We start from the raw sequence: 27,329 nt of genomic DNA, 5'->3' as shown, positions 1-27,329 counted from the left end.
AAGTAGAAAAATCTAATTTTTTTGTTTGTCTCAATTCCTTTTATGGATGAAAAAACTGTTCAGTCATTTTCATTGGGGGCCCACATTTTTGTTACCGCACCAGGCCCACCAAACCATAGCTACGCCACTGGAGATATTACATATTTTTATTTGTCAACAGATAAAATTTCCTTATGACAATTACCTAATTAACAACTAAACCAGAGTTCGGAAAAAGTGACAGAACAGTGTGAAGGCGAAACTGTCGTCGGCCGTCCGGAACCGGGCTTTCTTCCAATGCTCTTATTGTTGTCCAATAGTGCCAAGATGTTGTAGATACCGGAACGGGCGTATACGTTGTCCACAAACTACCGCACGATGTTCTTTTTCGACGCAACGAGGTTCTTTTGAAGCGCACACTTCTGAACAGAGTAGCTTCACAGTTTTCACCATCAAGGTTTAAAGTTCGACTGATAGAGCTGTGAAATTTTGCTGCTAACTCATGGGTTAATATGGTTGATACTGCATGTATAATTTCGTCAATCCGTATTGTTCCCATGAAAAATCGGTAACTTTTGTCCATTTTTTTACCGCAACCGTTACCGGGAGTTATACATCCGTTGGACGTATCGTTGTGCACTCGAGCGTGTAAAACAACAACAATAGATCATTAATAGAGTGATGTTCAGCGTGATACGATTGGTCGAAATATGCGTTCAACACGGCTCTAGATTTTTTAACAGTACAATAGTTAGCGTCACAAAAGCACATTTTTTTGCATTTTGGTGGACGCACAGATGATTCTCCAATAGATTTTCGTAATAATGGAGAAAACCCGTGGGAAACCAGGGGCCTATAAATGTCAACATTTTGCCTACCAACCATAAATTCATCACGGCGTCAATATTTCGTTTCAAATGCTTACAAAACTTATCTCATTCATTGAAAGTGCACATTGTACTGAAAACAAAAGTCGAGTTCTTGTTTTTTATTCATCTCAAACGACACTTATTCGAGAATAAAACTACCGACAAAATGTGATGTTCACTCTATTTCACTTGTTTTAGGGCAAACCAACCAAAAAGTGGGTACCAGAAACGCTGGTACCAGAATCAATGAGTGGTGGATGGTAAATGTATGGAGTTTGAAAGCCACAAGAGCCCCCTGTGGGAAACTGACTGAGTTTTAAGCATTTTGAAGAGGACAAGCGGAAGTTTTTTGTTTTAATTTAATTCTGACACGTTCGGAGACATAAAAATCCCAAATGTTCTTTGTTTTTCGCTCAACATTCAGGCAGAATCTGGACTGCTGCTGTTAACTTGCTTTGCAGTGATTGTATTTTTAAATGGCTTACTTATTGGTTGAAGTCAGAGATTCCATCAATGATGTACAGTTAAATTCATAATATCGTCAGTTGAGTTCAGTACTAGCACAACTCAAAATTCATACTTTCGAGAAAAACGTATTTGAAAATTTGCGTCAAAAATTTTTTTTTCATTTTGTGAAAAAGTCGAATTTGAAGACTTCCCATTTTTATTAAACCTGTTCCGGTCTATTATGTGTATCTAATAAGCAAGTTATATGAGTTGTAACCACATTATTTCGTCTTTTTTGGGATATTTTAGATTTGTGCGTAAAAGGCACATCTACTTATGACACATTCCTAGCTCTTCTACGCCAAGACAACAAAATTTCGAACTCCATATTTGACCCAGAACTGATATGTATGTGAAAGAAGATAAATTGAACTTTACGGAAAACGTTTGTTTCATTTGAATTCACATGCAAAACTTGACTGAATGATTGAATTAAAACACTCCTCGAAGATTAATAAAGTCATAGTTTTGACACTTAAATGATACTATTTTGAAGCTATGGGCATGTGATGCGTAGGAAAGTAAAGGGTTTTTATGGACATATTCATGGCCTATACGCAGTTGTTGCTGCTATTTTGTAGATTCAATGGTAGGTCATTGAAAAACAGGTCCTTCATTATGGTGTCGCGTTACAAAAATAGTAGTTTTTTTTCGTATTGTGCAAATGTTACAAACTGTAGAAAAGTAGTATTCAGGATTTTCTTAGTACTCGATGAGACCTTTCTTAGCATATGCTGGTATGTGAAATTGGTGCATTCTACTCAAAGTTACAATAGGGTCTAAGTTATGGTGTCGCGTTACGAAAATTTTATGTGTTTTTATTAAGTTACTAAAAACGAGTTTTTGAGCTCTCGTCAGTGTCCATTGATAACACAACATGGAATCATGATAAATAATAGTCATCTGCATCAAGTTATATCCACCTAGAAGTAAGGAGTTTGCTTTTCACTGGAATTAGATCATTACATATTCAATGCCAATGCACACCTAAGCGAAATTATTATAATGGTTTTCAGATAACAGTAAAAATGTGTGTGCTTGAAAATTAAAATAAATTATGGAAACGCGAATATATTATAATTTCAAAGATAGTGTAAAACAGTGTATTTTACTATTTTAACCTCAAATAGACTTATGCTGTTTCTTAAGCAATTTATTCAATTGTTAGATTTAGTGTCTAGTTTTTCTTTGCTTTTTGGCGTAAATACTGCTCTAACCAACCATGTTATTTACGAAAAACACATCAACAATAATCATTGCCACATGACAAAGAATAAAACAGAAAACTCACGTACACTACATATACTCTGGTAATGTTTTTACTTCTAGTCAAAAATTGAAATCGTATTATACCTAAATATCAAACGATGGAAACTCGTTGGTCTTCAATGCTAAAACCTTCGAAACACGAAAACAACCAGGCCAATTACACTTCACTTCGTTCCTTGGGGAGTTGCTGAATAATCGCTGGCGAACCAGCCTGTGGCTGACAGCCACCTTAATAAATCAATGAAAAAAACTTTTCAACATTCATACAAACTCATCAAACTCTAGGTACATTATAAATTAACAATATTCCTACCAAACTCACTTAATACCGGATGGTTACGACACTACCAAATATTGCAACAAGCCACCACAAACCCCAAAAAAACGGATTCATTCGTGTTTTTCACATGTCTTTTCTTACTTCAAGTACATTTTGATATTTTTTTTCTAGGAAACCTAATCAAATTTGCAATTTGAGTGCAATTTTGAGTAAGATACAGCTATTTTTGTTTGCGGTCGAAAAAAGCTGTATCAAAAAAGGGTAAAATCTGAATGAGATATAGCTTTTTTATGAAAGAAAACATTCTCAGTACGATGAGTGGTAAAATAATATAAATTTGAAACGCCCCCATCGGCGTAACTTTAAACTAAATGTTAATGTCATAGCAAAAACTTATTGGTATTAACCTAAACAACAACTTTGCCGAAGATAATATGACTAAAAACTAATCATGATGCCCACATTTACAAAGCTCGCATTTTCGTGACGCGACACCATTTGCAGGAGACTGTTTTGCGTAACGCGACACCATTGACACACCGGAATGTTTTTGGGAACATTTCGCTAAAAATTCAGTGTTTTATATGTTGTAATATGTTATTTTGTTGGATTTTGTCTCCGAAACAAATGTCTAGAAGAAACCAGGGTTCAAGAACTCACAGCAGAGCAGATATCTGAACGTATGCCATCGAAGGTTGAAATTCATCGATGGTGTCGCCTTACAAAATGTATCGGGTTGCAGTGCATGATACACCTGCTAAATTGCTAAACCAACCCGTTAAAAGAAAGTACACCTAGTTGGCATTATTTACGACCTGTTTAATCATATGCTCTTTGAGCTAATTTCTAATATCCAGGCTAAAATGTGTACCAAAGTCGGTTGCTCATGGTGTCACGTTACGCTGGAATGTGTCTTATACTCTGTTTTTTTTTGTGAATTTTGAAAAGGGTCTTTGTGATATGCAATTTAATAGTATTTGGCATCGTTTGCCGTTGATAATATCAGTAAGGTTATAATGAATGAAGAATAGTGATCTATATCTAGCTTTACTTCTATCGTTGATTGATGCTTCCACAATTTGACCTATGAACGATTTGACGACTAGTACATATGTTCAAAAGAATTGAATTTTTCAGGTATTTTCCGGTCATTTTCTCTAGAAAATTGTTTCTAATATGAAAACTAACTTGATGTAAAAACAATCTTGCGATCCTGTCTTATCCACAACCTCTGTTATTTTATTTCACTTAGCTTCAAAATTAACTTCATCAGAAGGTATGTCTATGCTCGTGTTGTTTTGAAAAAAAAAAACAGAAATATGGCCACACATGATCGTATACTGTTTGTTAATAATGATAACCATAAGCAAGCCATTGGTAACTACGAATTATCTGAGTGTTAAAAAATCCATTGGCCTATGATTTTCTTGTCGAAAACGATTTTGAACTTTAAAATTTGTATACTGTACGTCAGCGTTACCTACTACATTCATTCCATGAGTTGCGCATCACATCAAGCTCCTTTTTTGTTGATTTCCTTAAATTTTCTTTAACTCACTTCAGTAGTTGTTACCTTTGTAGTCAACGAGAACATTTCATTAATTTGTTTTCTATTCTTTTCTGGTTATTTACCATTTTTTTCTAGCAACCCTATCCACCACAAATCATTCCCGCTCCAAGAGTAGCACTCTGCCGCATGTTGGCACTACACGAGTGTATTCTGCCCCTTCCAGTAAATCCATGATGGCTAACAACAACATGACCAACAACATCAACACCGTCAATAACAACATCATAACCAATACCACCAACAGCAACAATAACAACAATTTACCTAATCACACCCGCCCGTCATCATTACCCACTAAACCTGATATAAGTAACAATAACTCCATTCCCAACAACCAAACCATCACATCTTCTATAACTACAGCCTCCTCGCATCCTTCTCGCGCTAAGCTCACACTTGGTACAAAGATTGGCTCGCAGAATCGGCCCAGAACGGCCAGTAGTGGCAAAGCGGCAGTCGTCGATTCGTTGAAAAAAGAACCACCGCGAAAATCCGCAAACAGCAAAACGCAAAACGAATTTGGAACCAAAGCTGCGGGAAGTAAGTAGCGCTTTTCATGCAAAATTACGTTTTAATCCGGGTCGCAAAACCTGTTTCCCTCTGCTCTTGGGCCAATTTTTCGGTTTAAGTGAAACGCTCCTGCCTTTCGAGTCCTTGTTCAGTTTGGAGTGTGTTTCATAACCCTTCGTTATCCAACATAACGAAATTCTAATCTCGTGTGTATTTGAGTGACACCGAAATTTTTATGTTTGTGTGAACTTTTCTCACGAAAAACTAAGCTCTTTTGAATAAAGAATTACCTATATGCTTTAGAGCAAAAGCAGTAGCTGTGCTGTCTGCTTTGGTGTTGTATATGAGTGTTGGTATTCCGTTGTAGTGTCGTAGTGTTGTTAGTTATTTCCTAGATATGCTTTGAACATTTGTCTATTATGTAGCTTTTTATTCATAGTTTTGGTTTTTGTCATTGTCATACGCATCTTGTCTCTAGTAGTAAACAATTTTCATTTTAATATCCTATAACTAGCCGAAAGGTAGGTCATAATAATATTTTCAAATTATGGATGGTAAACGTTCAATGAATGAACGTCGAAATGAGAAATGACACTTTTATAATGCTGCGAATTAGGTATGGGTTGGTACTGCAAAAAGTACGCTTTACTGATTTAGAGGGACGACATAGAAATAAAAATTGAGAATGATTATCCGCAATAATGCACGACACACTGGATTCTTATCTATGAGAATGAATAATTTAAACTAACGAAGTTGGTATCATCTCCACCACGGGGATGACATCACTGTCAGCTACCATACATTTGACGCGTTACCAAGATCACTGGCACTGGCATCAGAAAAATGGTCAGTTTACCCTTATCTTATGCCAATTTGGACACACCGACCAAATATTGACTGCAATTATTGATAGCATATCCAGATAGTTTTGAGCATTTTCTTATTTTTTTTTGCATGTTATGTGATAATTCATTAATTTTGTCCTAAAACACAATGACGCAAATTGTGACAGCAGAGAAAAAAGTTTTGGGATGAACTACCATACCAAGGCTACCATACCAGTCCCTTGATCTCCACCAACCACAATATGGGCTAGGTTCGAGACCCGAACCCCGGAAGGATGTCGGGAGTTGTAAGGTACTATTTTACTCTTACCTGCGGGGAACCATTGCACGATTCTCGGTTATCGACTCAACAGTGGCAAAAATGGGACTATGAAAAATAAGTAAAATTTATACACAGATATCCTATCTCCGGGCTTTGAATAGTGTGAAAAAGAACAGAAAATGGGGAGTGAGAATATAGAGTCCGCTTTGACAAGCGAGTAGAAGTGGGCTTGAATTTTAATAGAAACAGGTCACTCGATGTCAATAGACTTCTTCACTCTGAATTCAATACAATACCTCGATAACATTTTCTTGACACGGACAAGGGTTTGTACAAAATCAGGTTGACACTTGTAGAGTACGAATAGAAAAAATGCAATAATTTCTCAGGTTCGAACTTTTGCTTGTAGATAACTAAATAACTAGGGGACTAGAGAACTAGACAACAATAGATTTTTGATAGATTTAGAGGTACGATAGTCGAATAATAGTATAGTCATCCTATCTCAGCTGTGTTTTGATCTGTTGTAGTCAGTAGGATAGTAGCGCTAATACCATAATTGTTCTGGCGATGGTCATTTGAATCTATTTTATCAAATATATGGCTAACCAAATCATCATATGTGGCTGTACTCTTCGGTTTTAGAAATGCTGAAATTTCAAAACAGCCGCACCCTAGGGCGATGAAAACAGAAACACGATTCTTCGAGGTTCATTTTACTTTTCTTCCGTAGGTATGTGGATAAGTTATTTAAAAGAGTTGCACTGACAACTGCTCTGTCAAGTTCGGGGCGTTTGTTCGCTAGAGAAACTGTCACTATCCTCTCTCTCTCAACGACAGATGGTATAACGCTCATTGAAAGGCAACTAACAGTTGTTGAGAGGGGGGAAAATTGTTTTCTCTTTAAGATGGAGATGAGCAATTTGGCTCTGTTGCTGTAAGTTTTACAGTGTAAAATCCAAACTTTAGCTGGAAACATCATGCGACACTACCTTTAAGTCAAAGTGAGCCAAAGTAGTACGTGCCTTGTTATTTTGGATCAATTGAATTGAAAGTTTTCAATTAACGTTCAGTCGACAATGAGCCAATAAAATTTTGTAGATTTGGTTCACCATTTCGGTGTGGTAACCTCATGTTGTAGTAGCGGTGATTGTTTTCTCCATGTTTACAAATGCACTATTGATGGATATCAGGTATACTGGCATGTTAAACAACGAAACATTTTCAAACTTCAAGCTTGAGTTTCCTAAGGTTGATATTTCCAGAAAATTTTTCTCTCTAAAACTCCAATACTTTTTATGAGCTAGACAAAAGATTTCTGGGGTTAGCCTCTAATGCTAAGTCATCTTACTTTCAACTTTTCTTCAATTTTCATTCGTTCTGGTTAATCGTACCGTTTGAAAGTCAAGCTTTATCACCAAGCGATAAGAATCAGCAGCGAGGTCATAAGTTTTTATCCGTGTACCAATTTTTGACTTATAAAAAAAACTGCAATAAAAATTTGTTTGGCTAGTCGTTGCCAAGATGACATTGATTGTTTGTGAAGCACGAAATTTTGAAAATAGAAAAAATAAAGATAAGAATATCGTTATTAAATTGAAAAAAAAATATCGGCATATTGTAAAGAACATGTTATATCAGTAATACTTATCATTTTGATAGAATAAAAAGCGGATGTCACAACATGCACTATTTTTCATCTATTTTTTATATTTCACATGATTGTTTTTTTTCTGTAAAAAGATTAAACTTGATTTGCCTGTTGATTAATGCCTTTGTTCAAAGATTTCCCATTCATATATTTTATTTAGCAGTGTCAACGTGTAGGTATATCTTATAATGACCACCTGTTACGCGCGTTCTACAGCACTTCTGTTTGTTGTTGTTATTTCAAATAGATGAGGATGATGCTGAAAAGGACGGTGGTATATCGGCCGCAAGCGCTAGCCCACAGCCGGCGCCAGAAATTACTGAGCAGATTATAAAGTCGCCTCCCGAACCGACACGGGTCAAATCGCCGGAGCAGATCATAATGCGTTCTCCGGATCCGGTAAACTGGACCGTACCATTGGACACGGGAAAAACTTTCACGGTTACTCAAAATGTAAGAGAAGGTGAGTGTGATACAGGTGAGGGCAATCAATCGCATCTTTTGCAGGATAACATTACCAAATTTCTATGAATTGGAATGGGATTGGTCGTATATTTCACAACACCAAAACTGGTACAATAGGAAATTAAAAAGTCAGTTCTCCACCAACAGAACGAATTATTTTGTATTATGCCAGACTAACAAAGTCAACTCAAGTTATGCTTTATTTGAACGCTGCATCCTGTTTTCAGTCGTGTTTTTAAATTTCTTAATTAATTTCCAACATCGAAGTCGATTAGTTCATAAATGTTTCAATGGTGTCCTTAGGTGATCCTATAATTCGACCTCATAGCGAAATAAAGGCTTCTACTCCGGTGGATTATCCACCACCAGCACCACAATCAGCACCGCCAGAGCTTGGAGAACAATCCAAATTGCCTAGTGAGTAGAAGACTTCCTTGTTAAGTTATACTTCAATACATAATAGACACTGTTTCAGGTAGTAAACTAGAACCCAATTTTATAAAGGAGTCCGATGATGAGGACGACGAACTATTAAAATCAAAATCATCTGTAACATCATCGGTTGTTGTCCCTGTTGAACCCAAGCCTATGCCAGTTGGTACAGCAACTGTTCAAGAAGCTCCTCTTCAAACAGCACAAAATACATCGGACGTTCGCCTCGATAAGCCGGTTCCAGGATCGACACTAAGATGCTTGGATGATCCGGCTTTTGAGTCAGATATAAATTCTCCGGTAGTTAATCGGAATGTTTCAACAGATGTTTTAGATAAAGCACGTGATAGATTCGATCGTTTCTGGGGCAATCCTGATGGCGACAAACCTGAAGAACCCTAAGAATGTGTCAATCGTAAACTCGTTTAAACTACTGTAGAATATTTCTGATGCTTATGACAAAAATAGTAAAAAGAATTTTCCATTGATGTGCGAACGTATTTGTAGCGAGAGCATGCAAAAAATCCATACTAGTAATAATACTTTCTGATTAATTTTATAATTTTATATCTGCATAACCTGAAATTAAAAACAAACAAAAAAACTTTTACCGAATACCAGCACTATTTATCACACCATCATGACAGGGTAGACTTAGGATGTTAAACTATATTAAACCAGTTCGTAACATATTTTTTGCCAATCGGTACGAGTCCTCGTGGAGAGAATTTACTGGAAATCGTATATCGCAGATATTTACTTACTCAGTCTTGTTATCTAATATTTAGACAAGTCAAAACCAAAACTACAACGTTGTTTAGCATGCTGTGGTAGTACTCATTACAGAATTCCATATTTGCAAAACATGACAAGCAATACAGATCAAACATCCGCAAAAAAACGAATAATACATAAACAGGTCACAATTCTCAAATGGTTGATTGTTTCGTTTCTATTTGGGAGTGTCAATAATTTTCTTTAACTGTACATCCAGCGCATAATATCCAGCTTACATAACATATAATAATAATTCAATCAGTAAGTTTCAAATTGGATTTAAATTGTTGTTTCATGATAAAGATTTTATAAGTTTATGCCTTTTCTGCTGAACTTTTAATATAACTACCATTTTCGACGTAGAGATACAAATTTAAAAACGATTAACTATATTGATCGGTTGAATGGAACTTAAAATGTAAGGTACTTTTAAAAACTTACTTTTTTTCAAGTATTATATGCCCATAATATATTTATTATACTTTTTCTTATCATCGAAAGAGCCATTCGGAAATTTCCAGTCCAAAACACTTACTACAATTAAAGGTACAGACATTTTTCGCCGAGTTGTTCAGAATTATACTCACACTATCGCGTCGCTGCATTCTCAGGAAATAGCCGATTTCATACAGCGTTATGATAGATGCACGTAAAACGTGTAAAATAACTAGTTAATTCTTGGTTTAAAGTTTATCGAATCATTTTGTGGTCTTGTGACAGGATTACTTTCATCAACTAAAAATCTACTGCTTACATGATAAAGTAAGTCACATTCTACCACTTTTGAAATTATTTGATTAATTTGAAACTTGAACTGAGTGCTTTTTCAGTGCGTGGTAATAAATCAAGATGGTACCAGTTATGAATCATTGGATTTTTAGTGGTTGATATGTTTTGAAAGCAATTTGATCTTCGTAAGACAGATTATGAATTTTGATTGGGTGTTTCAAGGTGTTTTTGAACGGTTGCTACACACTATTATCCAATTAACAAAGCGAGAAAAATAGCTTGCACAGAAGTCAAGTTGTTGCATTAACAACGAATGAATCAAATGAACATTCTCTGAAGGAATTGCATGTTATTATGAAAAGCAGCAAAGAGAACTAATAACCTGGTAGTTTAGAATAGGGTAACTTGTTTACGCGAGTAATTGCCGATGAATTTAAAAAATAATTGATATAATCGATAACGAAACCAGAACGTAAACACTCCTCATCATTCAAAACTGGTACCTCTTACCGCGCGGCACCATCTGATGGATGATTATGGAGGCGCGTTGTGCTCCAACAGGGTATCTGTGTTAGTAATTTATTTGTTGATTTTTATGCCAGCTGTTGACTCTGTAGCAAACTGGTGCGAAGATATGTTTGCTTGTAGATAAAACCGCATAGGATGGCCAATAACATTACTAATTAGCTAGGCGATACATTGGCTGCAGGGTACGACCTATCAGTCTGTGAAATCACAAATCGACTATCGGTCGAAGCCGGTTTCTGCATAAACAGGTAGAGGAGAGGCAGCATTCGAGTTTTTCTCGGTGCAAGTGTACTGTAATGGAATTTAAAAACAAACTGTGTGGAAGTATAATTCGCGTAAAGACTCAAAATATGTTATATAAAGCCACAAATTAGTATATAATTTGTATATCTTTGAAATTGTACAAGAATACCGTTTAGATTGGAAATACGAAAACCAAACAACCATACAAATACACTGTTTGCAACAGAATAGAACAGACTCATTATCCGTCTACATTTTACATCATCGTAACTGATATCCATCAATGCTTTTTGCAAATAGACAGAACCATTTCCGTCGGGCAACACAGAAAAAAAAACAACAAACAAATTCAGAACACGCTTTTTACAACCAGAGTACTCGAAGCATATGGAGTCGCTTTGGACACTTTTCGTTTAGATAGGCTATAAATTTGCTTAAATGAAATTTGCGATCAAAATAACTTTGAATACAATCTACAACACAACACATAGAGCAAACACCATTGAAACACATTGCTTAGCCGCATATAGATCCACAAAAGTAATAAGTCAGAGTCTAAAAATGGCCCGTCCATTTTGGCTAGTGCATCCGGGTGCTTATAGCAATTTTTTTCAAGAACAGCCGTATTAATATCCAACATTAGGAACTGATATAACAGTCCACAGTTACTGCTTTTTCGATGAATTTTTCATTAATATGATAGCGAAGTCGTACATTTTCACATTGACATTATGTATTATTTGACTCTCACAGTGATGTTCATCAGAAAATAAAATTGCAGTTTTTGTTATACTGAAAAAATGGAACATGGAAAACAAATATAACTTGTTAAACTTCCACAAAGATCGATCAGGCTGGACGCTAAGTGAAACAATAGGGTGAACACATAAGGAACTGAGAGGATGGCAAACAGATAGTTCACAGAATTGTGTTATATAAGCCTTCAGTGCTTGCGAGTTCAAGTTGTTCAAAACTTTGTTGTCATGTGAGAGCAAATAATTTCCGCATAATCTGTGAACGTTAATCCTTATGTGAACAGATGTGAGTGATAAATTTCACGTCTTCATCATCCGATTTAGTTACGTATCGTTACCCTAAATAGGAAGCTTGAAACAGTTGTTTTATTGGACAATAAAGTTTGATTATTAGTTTCGTCCATTCTGTACTTGGAAGATGACGAAACAGTCAACAGCATATTTCATGAAAATAAAAACTATGCTTTGATTTTCTGGATTCAGTATCCAATGTGAATGTTTCGATAACATCAAAGATAATTCTTTTTCTAAAACAGCATCCATTTTGAGTAGAGTAACAAATTGATTGTTTCAAGTTTTTTATTTTGGAAAGAACGCTTTTCTGTAATTATGTTTGTCTTGGAAATTTTGTCAGTGATTTATTTTGGATATATAATCTAGAGCACTTAAACCGAGTGCGTTGCAATTACTAACCACGAAAACTACTAGATAGAAACTACTAAGCAAATGCCAAGCCCTCAACATGAAAAAAGAGCTGTTGTCACAACTGTATCGAAATAGCCGCACACAGATTACCAATAATTTCGACTTTTCACTGACTAATGACGGAGTGCGTGGGCAAATGCTGGCGTCCCATCGGAATATTATTCTGGTAGTGAACTTTTGCGAAAACAGGACTATAGTGATAAACCGATTGTATGGAAGTAAGACACATTTTTAATAACTATATTACATTATTATCATATTTGCTGAAATACCACTAATGTCACTTGAAAGCCGTTGATATTTTGAGGACGATTATGTGAATGACAACACTATTAATGGCAAACGAAGCATTTACGTGTTATTAAATTAAGCGATGGTAAAGTAAAAAAAAAACATAATAAAAAAGAGAAACAAAAAATTTAACCTGTTGTTCGTCATTAGTATAAACATATTGTATTGCTAAACCAAGGCTAGGCAGAGGGAATACTTGATAATGGAAATAATATGTATTCATGGGAGATTTAGTTTACGCTTTGTGATATATATATATATATATATATATATATATATATATATATATATATATATATATATATATATATATATATATATATATATATATATATATATATATATATATATATGTATATATATATATATATATATATATATATATATATATATATATATATCTATATATATATATATATATATATATATATATATATATATATATATATATATATATATATATATATAAATATATATATATATATATATATATATATACATATACATATATATATACATATACATATATATATATATATATATATATATATATATATATATATATATATATATATATATATATATATATATATATATATATATATATATATATATATATATATATATATATATATATATATATATATATATATATATATATATATATATATATATATATATATATATATATATATATATATATATATATATATATATATATATATATATATATATATATATATATATATATATATATATATATATTGGATAAATAATTGTTCTGTTACTTACCCCGTAATTAGGAACGATTCACGAGGGAAAAAACAACAACAACAATAAATGATGGAAAATAACTTGAAATTTAAGAAACCATGTACCAATAGTTTCTCCCAGAGCTAAACCCATGTATTGGGTGTTGCAAAATCAATAATAAAACTTAACAAAGAAGTCAATGGCACTAGTTTTTGTAGTAGTGTATAATTTTGAAGTTCAAAAACAAACGATCGAATCGATGAGTTGACTCACAATAGAGTCTAGTTGTATACAAATTTATATATCTCACCACAGAATTGAACACGCTATCTGCAACAATCAGCTTGTTGCTGTTTTAATATTTCAGTTGCGAGCTTTTTCCTAGAAATTTAGTTTATTTACAAAAATGTACGAAAGCCTTTAGTAAAATCAAATGTGAAACGAGAAAAACAAATTACAATGCAGCAATGTAGCTTATGAATGCAAACCATTTTAAAAAGTTTTATAGATCTTTACTCCTAGTTGCACCAGATTAGATTCATATAGAATGTTAAAGAAAACGAATTGGTTTTTCCCATAAGTTTATATCTATTTTTGCCTATATTGTTTGCATTTCAAAATAAAATTAAATTCGGCACTGCGCAAATGCTACTCGTAGTTTGCATTGTATCCAATCTGGATTGAAGATGATCGATATTTAGACAGCACGAAAAAAATGCTGATATATGACATTATTCTCGTTTACAACGCTAATTTAATGTTCAATTGCATCATAATATAGCAGATCGATAACAACAATAAGAATTGCTAAAATAAAACTAGATTTTAAAGTCGAAAAGTGAGCATTTATTAAAAAAATATGAAAAAAGTCCATTTCCATAGTCTGACTTACAGATGGCGTTGGTCCACTAAATTTTTTTCCAGAAATACCACCTTGCGAAAACATAACTCTGATGGTGACACTTGCATTGTAAACATGAAAAAAGCATCATTATCTTATTGAACTTATTACTACACTTACCTGAAAACATAATTTTCAGGGAGAAGTTGCAAAGCAACCATTTTTCGGTAGAAATTTTAAACATTCTTCTTATCCATTAATTGATAAATACGATCCATTTTCTTCAGTGAAACTGGGCTAACTGGAGATGTAGATTACGATATAATTTATTTATTTAACACTGGTTGTCCCGGCAAACTTCGTTCCGCCTATTTTTTTCTTTCTTCAAAGATTTCAAACACTTTGTTGATTTGTTTATAGTCTGCAAATGCATAGAATCGGACATTGGATACGTTAACACTTAAAAGAAAAATCGCTTAAAATGATTGGTTTTATCGGAATGGGAACATCTTTGCCTTTCAGCTTTTGACGTCACCTCATTCCTATTGAATCACATTCGTTCTTTTGCAGCTGATTTCCAGAAAAGGAAGTCGTCAACTTGGATTTGAAAATGGCGTGAGGAGTCAATTTCTGGCCTCTGATCATCAGTCTGATATTGGGTGATATTCAGTCAATGTTGGCTGTATTCCAGTAACCGGAAGTCGCCATCTAGGATTTCAAAAAGTATGTGGAGTTCATTTCTGGCCTCTGAGCGTAATTCTGGTCCCGAAAATAACCATCTTAGGTTAGAATCGGTCTTTTTGGGCTGTTTTTCTAGAATCCGTAAGCCACCATCTTAGAATTCAAAATGGTGTCTGAGGTCAATTTTTGGCTTCTGTACATCATCACGATTCCTAGCTGTGGATCCCATCGCCAACACTTCGTTCAAGTACCACATCTACTACAGAGGCGGCGACAGAGCAGAACGTGAAGTCGGTTTTATAGTGATCGGGAAGCAGAAGAAGCGAGTTATTCGGTGGAAACCGATAAGCGATCGAATCTACGTGATAAGAATGAAGGACAAATGTTTTTACTACAGGCTGATCAGCATCTATGCGCCAACGAATAATAAACCCGTTGACATGAAGGATGAGTTCTATGAGAGCCTGGCTAAGGCCTACGGATAGTGCCCATAACAAGATCATTGTCATCGGAAACGCAAAAACGCAGATCGGGAGAGAAAACTACTTCCGTCCTGTTATTGGAACGGAAAGCCTAAATCCTGTCACTTATGACAAAGGTCTGCGGCTTGTGACTTTCGCCGCTGCTAGGAGGATGGCAATCAGCAGTACATACTTCACTAGCAAGAATAACCGCAAACACACCTGGTAACACACGAGTGGTGACATTTGCTCCCAGATAGACCACGACGTTCGAAACTTCTCGGAAGTTATGGATGTAAGGTCCATCAGAAGGCCATCGACTCAGATCATTATCGTGTAGCTGCAAAAATTCGAGCGATTATCCAGCGTCACGAGTTCAAGAAACAACGGAACGATGCGTTTCAATATTCATCGTTTATCAGCTGAAGGGGTAGCTGCAAAGTACCGCCAGAAGTTAGACGAGAGGATAGGAGAAATCAACGTAACTGGCAACATCAACAGTTTATGGGAGTTTATCCATGGAACTGTGGCTACAACAGTGCAAGAGGAACTGCTCAGCGACACCACAGAGAACAGACGTCTATCCTATTTTCAAAAGATGTGTGAAAACTTGCAACCGTCATTCACCAGTAAGTGGTGATGCTTCCGCTATGTGGCGCTTTTGTTACTTACAAAACAAGCCCTGATATCGATAAAACATCGATACGGCAATATTTATGCAGTGCAACTGGGGCACCACAAGACAGATGTCGTTAGTGTATTAACGTATTTTGATTTAAATTTTTACACACGATTTTCAAATTTCTTTATATAAACATGAATGTCTGTTCATTGTGGCGACACCAACAAAATGGCTGGTTTGATGAAAGTGCCAGCGAGTGACGGTTGAGAAGCTAGTGTCTGGTACCCCACTAACCAGAGAACGGTACAGGGTAGCAAGGGTGAAAGAGAAACTAATTCACCGCAAGAAGAAAAAGCAGCATGAAGAAAGTGTGATTGTTGAAGCGTGAGAAAGAATGGATCAGAATGATATGCGGAGGTTTTACGCAACTGTCAACCGCACGCGGCACGAGACTGTACCAGTGCTCGCCATGTGTAATGACCGATAGGGGAATTTACTGTCAGACAGAACAATGGTGGAAGCCAGGTGGAAGAAGCACTTCCAAGATATGTTGAACAATGATAGGCGTATCGCGAATCAGGCGTATCGAGAATCAGGTTAAACGTAAATGGCGACGGTAAAGCTGTGGAACCACTAATCCTGGATGAGGTTAAGAAATCTCTGAGCGAGCTGAAGAATAGTAAAGCTGCTGGGAAGGACGAGATCCCGGTCGAATATTTTAAACACGTAAGTGAGCGGCTACATCAATTGATCTACCATGTTGGTCTAAGGATAAGCCAGAAGGAAGAATCGCCTACCAGTTGGTTGGATGGCCTCATATGCCCAGGCTACAAGAAAGGGCACAGACTAGAGGCCAACTACAGAGAGATCACCCTTTTAAACCTGGCGTACAAAATACTGTCGCATATCCTGTTCAACACACTGAGACCCCTTGAAAAGTCCTTCGTAGGCGAATACCAGGCCAGGGTTTTCATGAGGGCCGGTCAACGACGGATCAGATGTTTACCCTGCGGACGATCCTGGATAAATTTCGGGAGTATAACTTGCAGACTCACCACCTGTTCATTGACAAGATCCGGTACAAAGAAATGAGTTGTGGTAGATAATGCTCGAACATGGTTTTTGGCGAAACTAACTAGACTGGTACGTGCAAAGCTGTGTTCGGATTGCAGACGAAGAGTCATTTTCGTTTGTGACCTAAGATGGATTGAAGCAGGGTGATGCGCTGTCAAATTTACTGTTCAACATTGCACTCGAAGGTGCGATTAGCAGATCTGGCGTGCAGAGGAACGGCACTATAATCACACGGCTTTGCGGACGAGATATATATCAAAGGAATCGATTGCAGGACAGTGGAGCAGGCGTTTGTGCATCTGAAGAGGGAGACGGCGAGGAAAGGCTTGACCATTAACTCTACCAAAATGAAGTATGTGGTTGCGGGTAGAGACAGAGGCAGGTCTATTGGTATTGGTGCTGAGGTAGTGATTGTTGGGGAGGTGTATGAAGTTGTTGAAGAATTTGTTTATCTTGGAACACTTGTGGTGTGTGACAACGATGTTTCCCGTTAAGTGAAAAGACGGATTGCAGCAACGAATAGGGCTTTTTACGGACTGCGTAACCAGCTCAGGTGCCCCAACTTGCAGTCGTCGACGAAAATCGCATTGTATAAAACGTATAAACGGACACGAAGCGTGGACGTTGAAGGAGGTGGACCGGAAAGCTTTCAGAGTTTTCGAGCGAAAAGTACTGCGTACAATTCTCGGTGTGAAATTGGAAAATGGGGTGTGGTGCAGACGCGTGAATCACGAGTTGTACCAAGTGTATAGAGACTTTAGTGGGTTGGTCACATAGTGCGAATGTCTGAGAAAAGAATAGCGAAAACATTGTTCACCAGGGAGTCAGGTCTGGTCTGCGGTTTCGTGGAAGGCCACGAAGACGCTGGCTGTATGCATTGGAAGAGAACCTGGGAGTATCAGGAGTAATTTAGAGTAGTTTTCCAGAAACCTGAAGTCACCGTCTTAGAATTCAAATTGGTGTCTGAGGTCAATATTTGACTTCTAAGCATCGTCACAGTTACGGGTATAGCCATATTGTGTAACATTTAGTCGCTCTCGTATGCTTCCCAGAAACCGGACGTCACCACTTTAGAATTCAACATTATGTCCGTGGTCGATTTTTGACTTCTGTGCATCATCATGATCACTGAAATACCTATATTGGGTGGTATTTGGTCCCTTTCGGCTGTTTTTCAAAAACAGGAAGTCGTCATTTTGGGTTTTAAAACGGCAATTGGCCCATCTTCCAGAGTAGGGAGGGGTGTCAAACAACCATAGAAATTTAAAAAAAATTTTATCCCCCAAATACCTCCAACTGCCAAATTTGGTTCCATTTACTTAATTAGTTTATGAGTTATGCTGAAATTTGTGTTTCATTTCTAAGGGAACCCCCCTTTTAGAAAAGAGAGGGGAGTCGATCGGGTGGTTGCATTCCATACTCCTAATCAGAGCATCAAAATCAACACAAATTGAGATGTCATCATTCATTGGGTAAAAACTCTAGTTCTAATGCGTATTCATTTTCAGGCACATGTTTCGAACGGACTTGTTTTGATTTTGAGTCGGCTTTGATAAATACAAACACGAACAAGTGTACTTAATAAAATCAGCCTTTCGATCGTAAACCATCATGAGTGCACCGTTTAGGGGTAATATCTACCAAATGCTCAAAAAAAACAAGGCTTTTATCATGTTTTTTACACGACATTTGAGATGTAAGGTTCATAAATATTATATGATTGGATTGAGCAACTCTTGGAGAATAAAAAAAAAATTTTGCGTACAGATCATTACTTGGGCGATGTAGACTTTGATTCTAGGATAGTTTCAGTATTATTTAAGCCAATAAAAAAAGTGACAAGAACATTTTTTTTGGTAGATATTACCCCTTGAACGATACAATTCAACTTCGGCATTAATTCGAAAAGCTATAAGCTTCATTTTGTTCCACTCTCCTTCTCAATGGACACAACAGGTCGTCTTTCATTCAGAAGCAGGACGTTTGCTTCGTCGCTTCGTTGTCGTCGAATGTATAAGAACAATTTGATTTTCGAATTTCATTCAGCAGTAATGTTTGTATTAAAACCTAAACTAATCCACCTAGCGGTGAGACCCAGCCTTTCTCCTTCGAACTTATAATATGTTAAAATAGATTTACTCCAACATTTAAAAAATACACCTTGATTATTTCTGCTGGATTTGTTATTCATTCTAAACAACAAATTTTTGGTATCCAACAGCACAACTATACCGAACATTCAAAATTTAACATATCATCGGCTTCGTGCAACACTGGCACAACTCAAAATTTTGAGTTTTTGATGGCAAACGATGCCAAATACTGTTAAGTTTCATCACACGAAATCCCATTTCGAAAATCACAAAAACTCTAGAGTTATGAGTAGAAGTGCCTTCGCTGCACAAATTGAAGTTTCTCCATAAAGTTAGTAAAAATAAGGTTTTAACTTGGACAACGTGAGCACGCAATATGTGCATAATAAACCCAAAGGTGTTTAATGAGGATTGGTAATCTTAAACTTCAAAGTTTTCTTGAAAATCGAAAAATAAAATTTTGACGCAAATTTTCAAACGCGTTTTTCTCGAAACTATGTTATTTGAGTTGTGCCAGTGTTGCACGAAACCGACGATATGAATATAAATTAACACATATACATGAAAATAACATTAAATTCTTTCAACAATTTGATGCGATTTTGTTTTTGATTGTGGTATAATCGATCTGTACTCATATACTGCCTATAAATATTCAGATTCTTTAAGTCAACGTTAGTCAGTAGATTTCAAATAGTGTATAAATAAATGTTGTTCCTTATACAATTATTTGAATGATCTTATCAGTGAAATTGAAATTCTGTAACGCAGTTGATATTACTGATAGTTTCTGAGAGGCATCTAATGAATGGCCAAATACCAATCAATATGGGTTCTTGAAACCTGGATTATACCCAGTGGCCAGAATCCGACCTAAAACCCAACTTTCAATCCAGATGACCACTTCTGGTTGCCTGATAATTATAAAATCATAAAATCCATCATAAAATTGCCGAACTGCCCAATCTGGGTATTTCTCTGGCAAAGATGGCGACAGTCTCCGATCAACAGCCTAAAGTGACAAATATAATCCAATACGATTTGAGGAAGTGGTATGATATCATGTGGCAAGAAATCTTCTTCAGACGCCATTTTAAATTTCTAGACAGTAGCTTCCGGTTTCTACCAGTCTAAAAGGGACAAACATTACCCAATGTGAGTTTTCCAGTACCCGGGATGATGCTCAGAGACCAGAAATCAACTTCATACTTCATACTTCATTTCCATTTACTTCGGTCCAGCCATCTCTGAGAAAAGTGAGTGAGTTTAAACAGTGTTTGAAACACGTTTCTTTGCATAACTTTTGAACTACATGTCCAATCATTATAAAATTATTTCACAAATGGTTAGAAAAACAAGCCCTTTCTTTTGATACCAATCTTGTCCAAATCGGTTTTGTAGTTTCTGAGATAATGAAGTTTTGTGATTTTCACATTTTTATACATAACCTCGAAACTAAAAATCCGATTACAATAAAACTCAATAGGGTCTTATGGGGCAACTAGACCTTTTATTTGCAATTAGTTTCATGAAAATCGGTCCAGCCATCTCTGAGAAAATCGAGTGAGATTGGGAGACCGTTACATACATACATACACACACATACAGAAAATGCTCAGCTCGTCGAACTAAGTCGATTGATATACGAGATTCGACCCTTTGGAGCACTTTTATACCTTTGGTTTTTTCAGTGATTGTTATACCTTTCTAGGAGAAAGGCAAAAATTTCCTTTTTTGGATGGTGATAGAAAAAATCCATCTCGAGTTCAAGTTTGTGGTGATGAAATCGAGGTGGTCGATGAGTTCGTGTATCTGGGCTCATCTCAGAAGGCTAATGAACCACGAACTGCAGAAGTTGCTTGGGGAGCCATCTATCGTCCACTCCGCTAAGATTGACAAATTGCGGTGGGCTGGGCATGTTGTAAGGATGTCGGACGACAGCCCGGTAAATATGGTTCTTGAAACCAATCCATCAGGGACGAGACGGAGAGGTGCACAGCGGGCAAGGTGGATCGATCAGGTGGAAGACGACCTGCGGACCCTACGCAGACTGCAGAGCTTGCGAGCTGCAGCCATGGACCGAGAGGAATGGAAACGAATCTTACGTACAGCAAAGCCCACACCACGGCTTGGGACTGTTTGGTGAGGTAAGATAGAAAAAACTAAAACAGATAGTTGGGTTTGATGAATTTCTACACCCTTGCGAGCGGCCTTCCGGCAGTTAACCGGAACTTTCGCAATGCGGGCGAAAACATGCGTGTAGGCATGTTTTTAATTTCTTTCTTCGTTTATTTATCAATTGCTCCTCAATTTTCGCGAAAAAGTTGTTGGAGTAAATCTTACGCTTCAGTTTGTCTCAGAAACTTTCGATGGAACGCAGCTGGGGGACGCTCCAGCTTATCCAACGCTTGCTTCGAGTGTGGCCGATGGCAGATCCCGCCAGAACACCGCGTCTTCGCCCTTATGGTATTTCTCGACGAACGACGCCAATTCCGGCAAGTCAACCACAGCAGCCTCTCAGGGAAACCTGGTGTGTGAAATTAACTTCACCTCGGGGCTCACTTCCTTCGTGAGGGAAGTAAAATACGAAGTGTCCTGCCAGTCGTTGCCATCCAAGGTGAGATAAGGCTCGACGTCCATCACCACCACCACGTCGCGATTGCCGGGAAAATCGACTGGGTTCGAATCCCAACACCGACACCAATGTCGGTGTTGGGATTCGAACCCAGGCGTCGAGCGTGGTTGGCGGAGACGTTACCAACCACGCTAGGCCCCCGCCTTTTGAAGAAGTTTTATTTCTCTACATATCGTTAGAAAAGTGACCTTTTACGTTACAATAGAATAGTACTATTCTACGTTTCTCATTTTACTTCGCCTTATTTCGGGAGATTTGAACTCTCAATGCCCTTTGCGCTGACTGCGACCGAGCAATTTTAAATCATGTGTCATATGACCAAAATCCAAAACAACTAGACACTCTCGATAAATCCCTATGTTTGATTGGATCACTGGATTTTATTTGAATGTATCAAGAACATGATATACTGTATCAAGTTTTAAAATCAACTACAGGGTGTTAGGGAGCTCACTCAAAATCCTTTAAGAGGTGATAGATGCCCCTTTTTGACAAAAAAATCCTTCAACGCATGTAGCCAAAACTCAACTACTGCAGAGTTATTCATTATTTCAGTTTTCGGTTATGTTTGTCTATAACGAGGTCTAGCACAAGAAGTGTAATAGCTAGCTTAATTCTATTGGTTTCGTTGGACAGCTGAGAAAATTAGTCGTAAATCGTGTCATTTACGAGAAGGATATCGACCTTTTCGGGCACGAGTGCAACCAAACAGGACACTGAAGCAGAATGTACTGGTCAAAAGACGTGCCCGAGAGTTGTACCATGAAGTTTTTACGGGACGTGGAAATGGAAATTTCACTAGGGTGATCTCCCTAGTAAGTTCAAATTCGTTTTTGCCGATAAATTCGTAAGATCGCTTTTAATCTGACAAGTTTTTTCCTACTGCGGACCTTAAGCCAAGGTTTTAATAACAATAAAGACTGTAACGTTTGAAAAGCACACGAAAGAGCACCCGAAAAACATAAAAGCCCACAATGGACTAGTAAACTTTTTAGAACATTTTCCTTGTAAAAGGCTGAACCACTGCGACCATTACTTAATCTATTGTGGTATGCATAGAACATAATAAGCAAAGCCTTGGTGCTACATTCCGATTCGGAACTTGATCTTCTGTTTTTTATACACAGACTTCGTAATCAGAAATAATCATAGAATTCATAAGATTTTAATATTATTTTGAGGCGGGACTTACCGAACCGAAAATGACACCGGAATGTCCTACAAATATTTAGTCATTCTGTACAGGGTTTTTAGAAGGTCGGTGGAGTCGACATCGACTAAATATCGAAACTGAAATAGTTGCAGATAGCGGCAATTGTTTTCTTTTCATAATATAACCGCTAAATCGAACTGAAATCTGAATCAACGGAATCTTTTACTATGGTTTCAATCGTACCTTACCGGTCGCCATCTAACCGTTGCTATTAGGGATTGCCAATCCTCTTATTTTGACGCTACGTCTGGAATACCACAGGGAAGTCACTTGCGACCGCTTATCTTTCTGCTCTATTTTAGTGACGTGAACCTAGTTATTACAGGACCAAGGTTGTCTTACGCGGATGACCTCAAACTCTATCTTCAAGTTCACACAATTGACGACTGTCACTTTCTTTTACGTCAGCTAGATAATTTTGGCGATCAGTGCCATCAGAACCGTGTGGACGTCAATCCATCCAAATGCTCGATAATATCATTTTTCACGGAAAAAACAGACTATACATTACAAAGGAACGATCCATTAATGGTGTCACGCAAAAATGTGGAAAAAATTAACTCCCCCTCCCCCTTGTCACAAGCTGTCACAACTTCCTTGACCCCCCCCCCTTAATTACGTCACGTTTTTAAACCCCCCTCCCTCTTTTTTGGTAATAATTGATTGAAAATCAAGAAATTCGTTAGAAATGCATTTTTCCTTAATAAGAACGATTTTACTGAAAGAAAAACTAAAACTAAAACTAAAGAAGATTATAGAAGATAACTAGAAAGCGTTTAGTTCTAAGTCCAAGGATGCTGTTGATGGAGTCGCATATCGACGACATAGAAAGCCGAAACAGTAACTGCAGCATCATTGCTGATTTTTGAAAGACCATCAATATTTAGTTCCCCTTCTTCAATCAATTCGCAATCCAAATCTTTCCACATGTTACAATAGCCAAGCATTTTTATTTACCTTTTGTCACAAGTTTTGTATTTATTGATTGGATTGAGAGACACTAAAAATTAATGAAATTGCGCTGTCATTCATAAACGAACCTGCACGGTAAAACATAATTAACGAACATTATGCTTTTTAACATGAAAAAAAAAATTGTCTTTTATTTTATTCGAAGCAAATCTTACACTCAAAAATTTTTCACGTTATAATTACCGGAAAAGTCATGTGAATATTTTCCACTGTCATTTTCACGTAGATTTCACGTGATTGTTAGTTGAGTTCATCATGAACTGGTAGGATGATGTATCCTATGTATCTTATGCAGTAGACATATGCATTTCATGTGAGTTTCACGCAGAATTTAACTACCGGTAAAGTAAAAAGCATTTAATTGTCTGGTAGGTTCTACGTTTTATACAACGTATAATTTTCGATTGTGGTTTTCCAAATTCTTTAGAGACTAGGAATAGTTTTCAGAAGTTATCCAAATATGTTGCTTGATAAGTCGCACGGGCATGCAAAATCGCCAATTCGTAAATGAATTAAACGACATACAAAATGGCAAAATGATATTGCGACATTTGTTGACGATCATCACTGTTGGCTGCAACTGTTTATGTTCAGGAAATTCCTCGCAATTTGAACTGAATCTGTGTGAAATCTCGATGCCGGATTCTTATGGTTTTTCTAAAGCTCACTTATTGGGAAGTCATCGAGGAATTCCCTTCATGTTCAAAGACTGAGTCAGACAACAGCTTCGCCATTTTGATTTCTGTGTATTTTCACACGGAGAGTTCAAGTATCATTCTGGTTGACGTTGCCAAGTTGACGTAGATGCTACGTGATAAAACATAGTATGCATGTGATTTTCACGTAGATGTTATGTTTTTCACATAAATCATGCAAAATGACAGAAAATGAATAAGTACAGGAAATTTCACGTAATAATAACGTGAAAAATATTTTGAGTGTAGGCAAAAAGGGATCGTAGAACTATAAATGAATGATGCAAATATCATAAATAGTTCTGAGTTGAACTGTGTGGTTAGGTATGTGACTTTTTCATTTATTTATTTATTTTTTTTTTTTTTTTAGTTTAAATGTGATGTCACACTCAAGCTAACCCCCCCTCCCCCATATGTCACAAAATGTCACAATAATTGAAATCACCCCCCCCCCTAAACGCGTGACATCATTAATGGATGGTCCCAAATACGCTTTGCTAGGAACTGAAATCGAGCGCGTAAACCAAGGTAAAGACTTGGTGGTAAAGACTGGGGGGTATCACATATCGTTAACCGTCGACAAAGCCTCTAGAGTTCTGGGATTCATCTTCAGGATCGCTAAAGACTTTACGGATATCTACTGCCTCAAATCATTGTATTGCGCATTGTCTCGCTCTATATTGGAGTACTGTTCGGTTGTCTGGACCCCTCATCACAACAATAGCGTGGAAAGAATAGAATCAGTTCAACGGCGCTTTTTGAGATTTGCTCCTCGTAAACTGCCCATGGACGGATCCGTTCCGTCTACCAAGCTATGAAAGCCGCTGCTTATTGATACGTTTGGAGCTTCTGTCTGTCCGTAGAGACACGGCCAAGGCATTGTTCACCGCAACCTTTTACAAGGCCGCATAGACTGTCCCGCTCTCTTGGAACAAGTGACGTGCAACCTCGTGCTCTGCGAAACAATTCGATGCTACGATTGCCTGCTCAACGAACTAACTACAGTATTTTTGGCGCAATGCAATGGTTGGTCTTCAAAGATTATTCAACAGAGTATCTGCTCTATTCGACTTGAATTTATCTCGAACGCTTCTTCGTCGGTGATATCGTTTATTTTTTTCAAGATCTGACTAGTTCTGATGTAATATTGTTTTGTAAGGACCAAATAAAAAAAATAACTAAATAGACAGTGCAAGAGTGATCTAGAAATAAGTTTCCACTCACACGCAAAAACAAATTCATCACGTTAACTTACACGTCTTTAATGTAAATATATAAAATATTGTTCATCACAAAAAGATTTTTTAAAGAAATATCAAATAAAAAAAATAAACCTTAATTGTAGGGTGGTTTACCGGTAAAACAAAAACCGGTAAAACCGGTAAAACCGATATTTTTTTCAATACCGAAATACCGGTATTGGAGAAGCGAAAAAACCGGTATTTTCGGTATTTTTCTTTAAATAAAAAAAAAACAATATTCATTTGTAAGGCTAAGGCTTTGTAAGGCTAATAAGGCTAATAAATGCTACCCACTTAGGTAGGCGTTAAAAATCACATGACGATGTATATAACAAATACATTTAGACAAAAGCAACATAAAATATTAATTTACCCATACCTATTTATCAGTTTTCGTTATCTTTTTGCTTGTTTTGCATGGATTCAGACGATGTGTTTATGTGTATCGATAATATGTCAAAAGCTTCATATCAATAAAGCAAAACATTTATTTTTTAAGTAGAACAGCTTATCTCTTCACACACTCATACTCACAGAGGCAACTCGTGGGTTTTGAACCTACCAGTTTAACTACAAATTATGAACATCAAACTAGTCAGTAATCACAATCATGTCAGCGAAAAAACGCAAGTCATTTTGTGCTATTTGAAAGTAAAACTAAAAAATAATAAAAATAAAAATAAAATAATAATCATTTTGTGCTATTTGAAAGTAAAACTAAAAAAGTAATAAATGAATATAAATTTGGATTAAGAATTTATTTGTTGTTGATACAAAGTGTTTACAGGATGAAATTATCAGCCAATATTTCATCCTAAAAATTACTGTTTCCTTGAAGCTTCGTCACCCATACCGCAGCGGGCTTTTATTAGTAACTAGCTGAATGTTCCCGGGTTTGCTCGTGTTCAAATTTCTGCTTTTTCTATAATTTTCTATATTTTTATATATTTTTGACCAACCTCTCATTTCAAATATTTATTTCTATTTCAGTTACAAACTTGTTCATATGCAAGTATATGCCACATTTTTCGTTTCTCCATCAGGAGCTAAAATTAATAAAATAATTATGATAATAAATAATTTGGACGAACTGTTTCAAAAGTATCGAACAGAATAAATAAGTATCAACCTTCGATTCCGTCGAATTCGTAAAAAGTAAATTCTGGTCTGATCGTCATTTTTTTTAATTTATTTTTTATTCTTCATTCATATACTCTTCTTAACAGTTTCATATATTGTTTCTCTTAGAATTTTAAAGTTATTCACTAATTTGAAACTAAGTTTTGCGATGTAAAAGAAAATTTAAATAAAATCTGCATGTTTTTATTATGTTAACATGAGTTTCGAAATTATGTTCTTCGTAATCATATCACTAGAT

The 27,329-nt window shown here is 36.4% G+C and overlaps 1 protein-coding gene across 10 annotated transcripts in view; it reads left to right on the top strand.

The window, feature by feature from the left end:
* LOC129723484 (putative uncharacterized protein DDB_G0277255) overlaps positions 1-12,772 on the top strand; it is a 90,659-nt gene extending 77,887 nt beyond the window's left edge. For 7 of the 10 annotated variants that reach the window (XM_055677767.1, XM_055678328.1, XM_055678168.1 and 4 more), the window contains 4 exons: positions 4,550-5,014; positions 7,993-8,223; positions 8,514-8,627; positions 8,686-12,772. In XM_055677767.1, the coding sequence (XP_055533742.1) occupies positions 4,550-5,014; positions 7,993-8,223; positions 8,514-8,627; positions 8,686-9,044 (1,169 nt within the window). In that variant the 3' untranslated portion in view covers positions 9,045-12,772. The remainder of the gene's footprint in view (positions 1-4,549; positions 5,015-7,992; positions 8,224-8,513; positions 8,628-8,685) is intronic. The other 3 variants (XM_055678087.1, XM_055678408.1, XM_055678483.1) reach the window with 3 other exon arrangements.
* The last annotated feature ends 14,557 nt before the right edge of the window (positions 12,773-27,329 follow it).

Source organism: Wyeomyia smithii, chromosome 1, assembly GCF_029784165.1.
Source record: "Wyeomyia smithii strain HCP4-BCI-WySm-NY-G18 chromosome 1, ASM2978416v1, whole genome shotgun sequence".
NCBI lineage: Eukaryota > Metazoa > Arthropoda > Insecta > Diptera > Culicidae > Wyeomyia > Wyeomyia smithii.
Note: the sequence above shows the minus strand (reverse complement) of the source record. Positions and strands in the feature narration are given on the sequence as shown.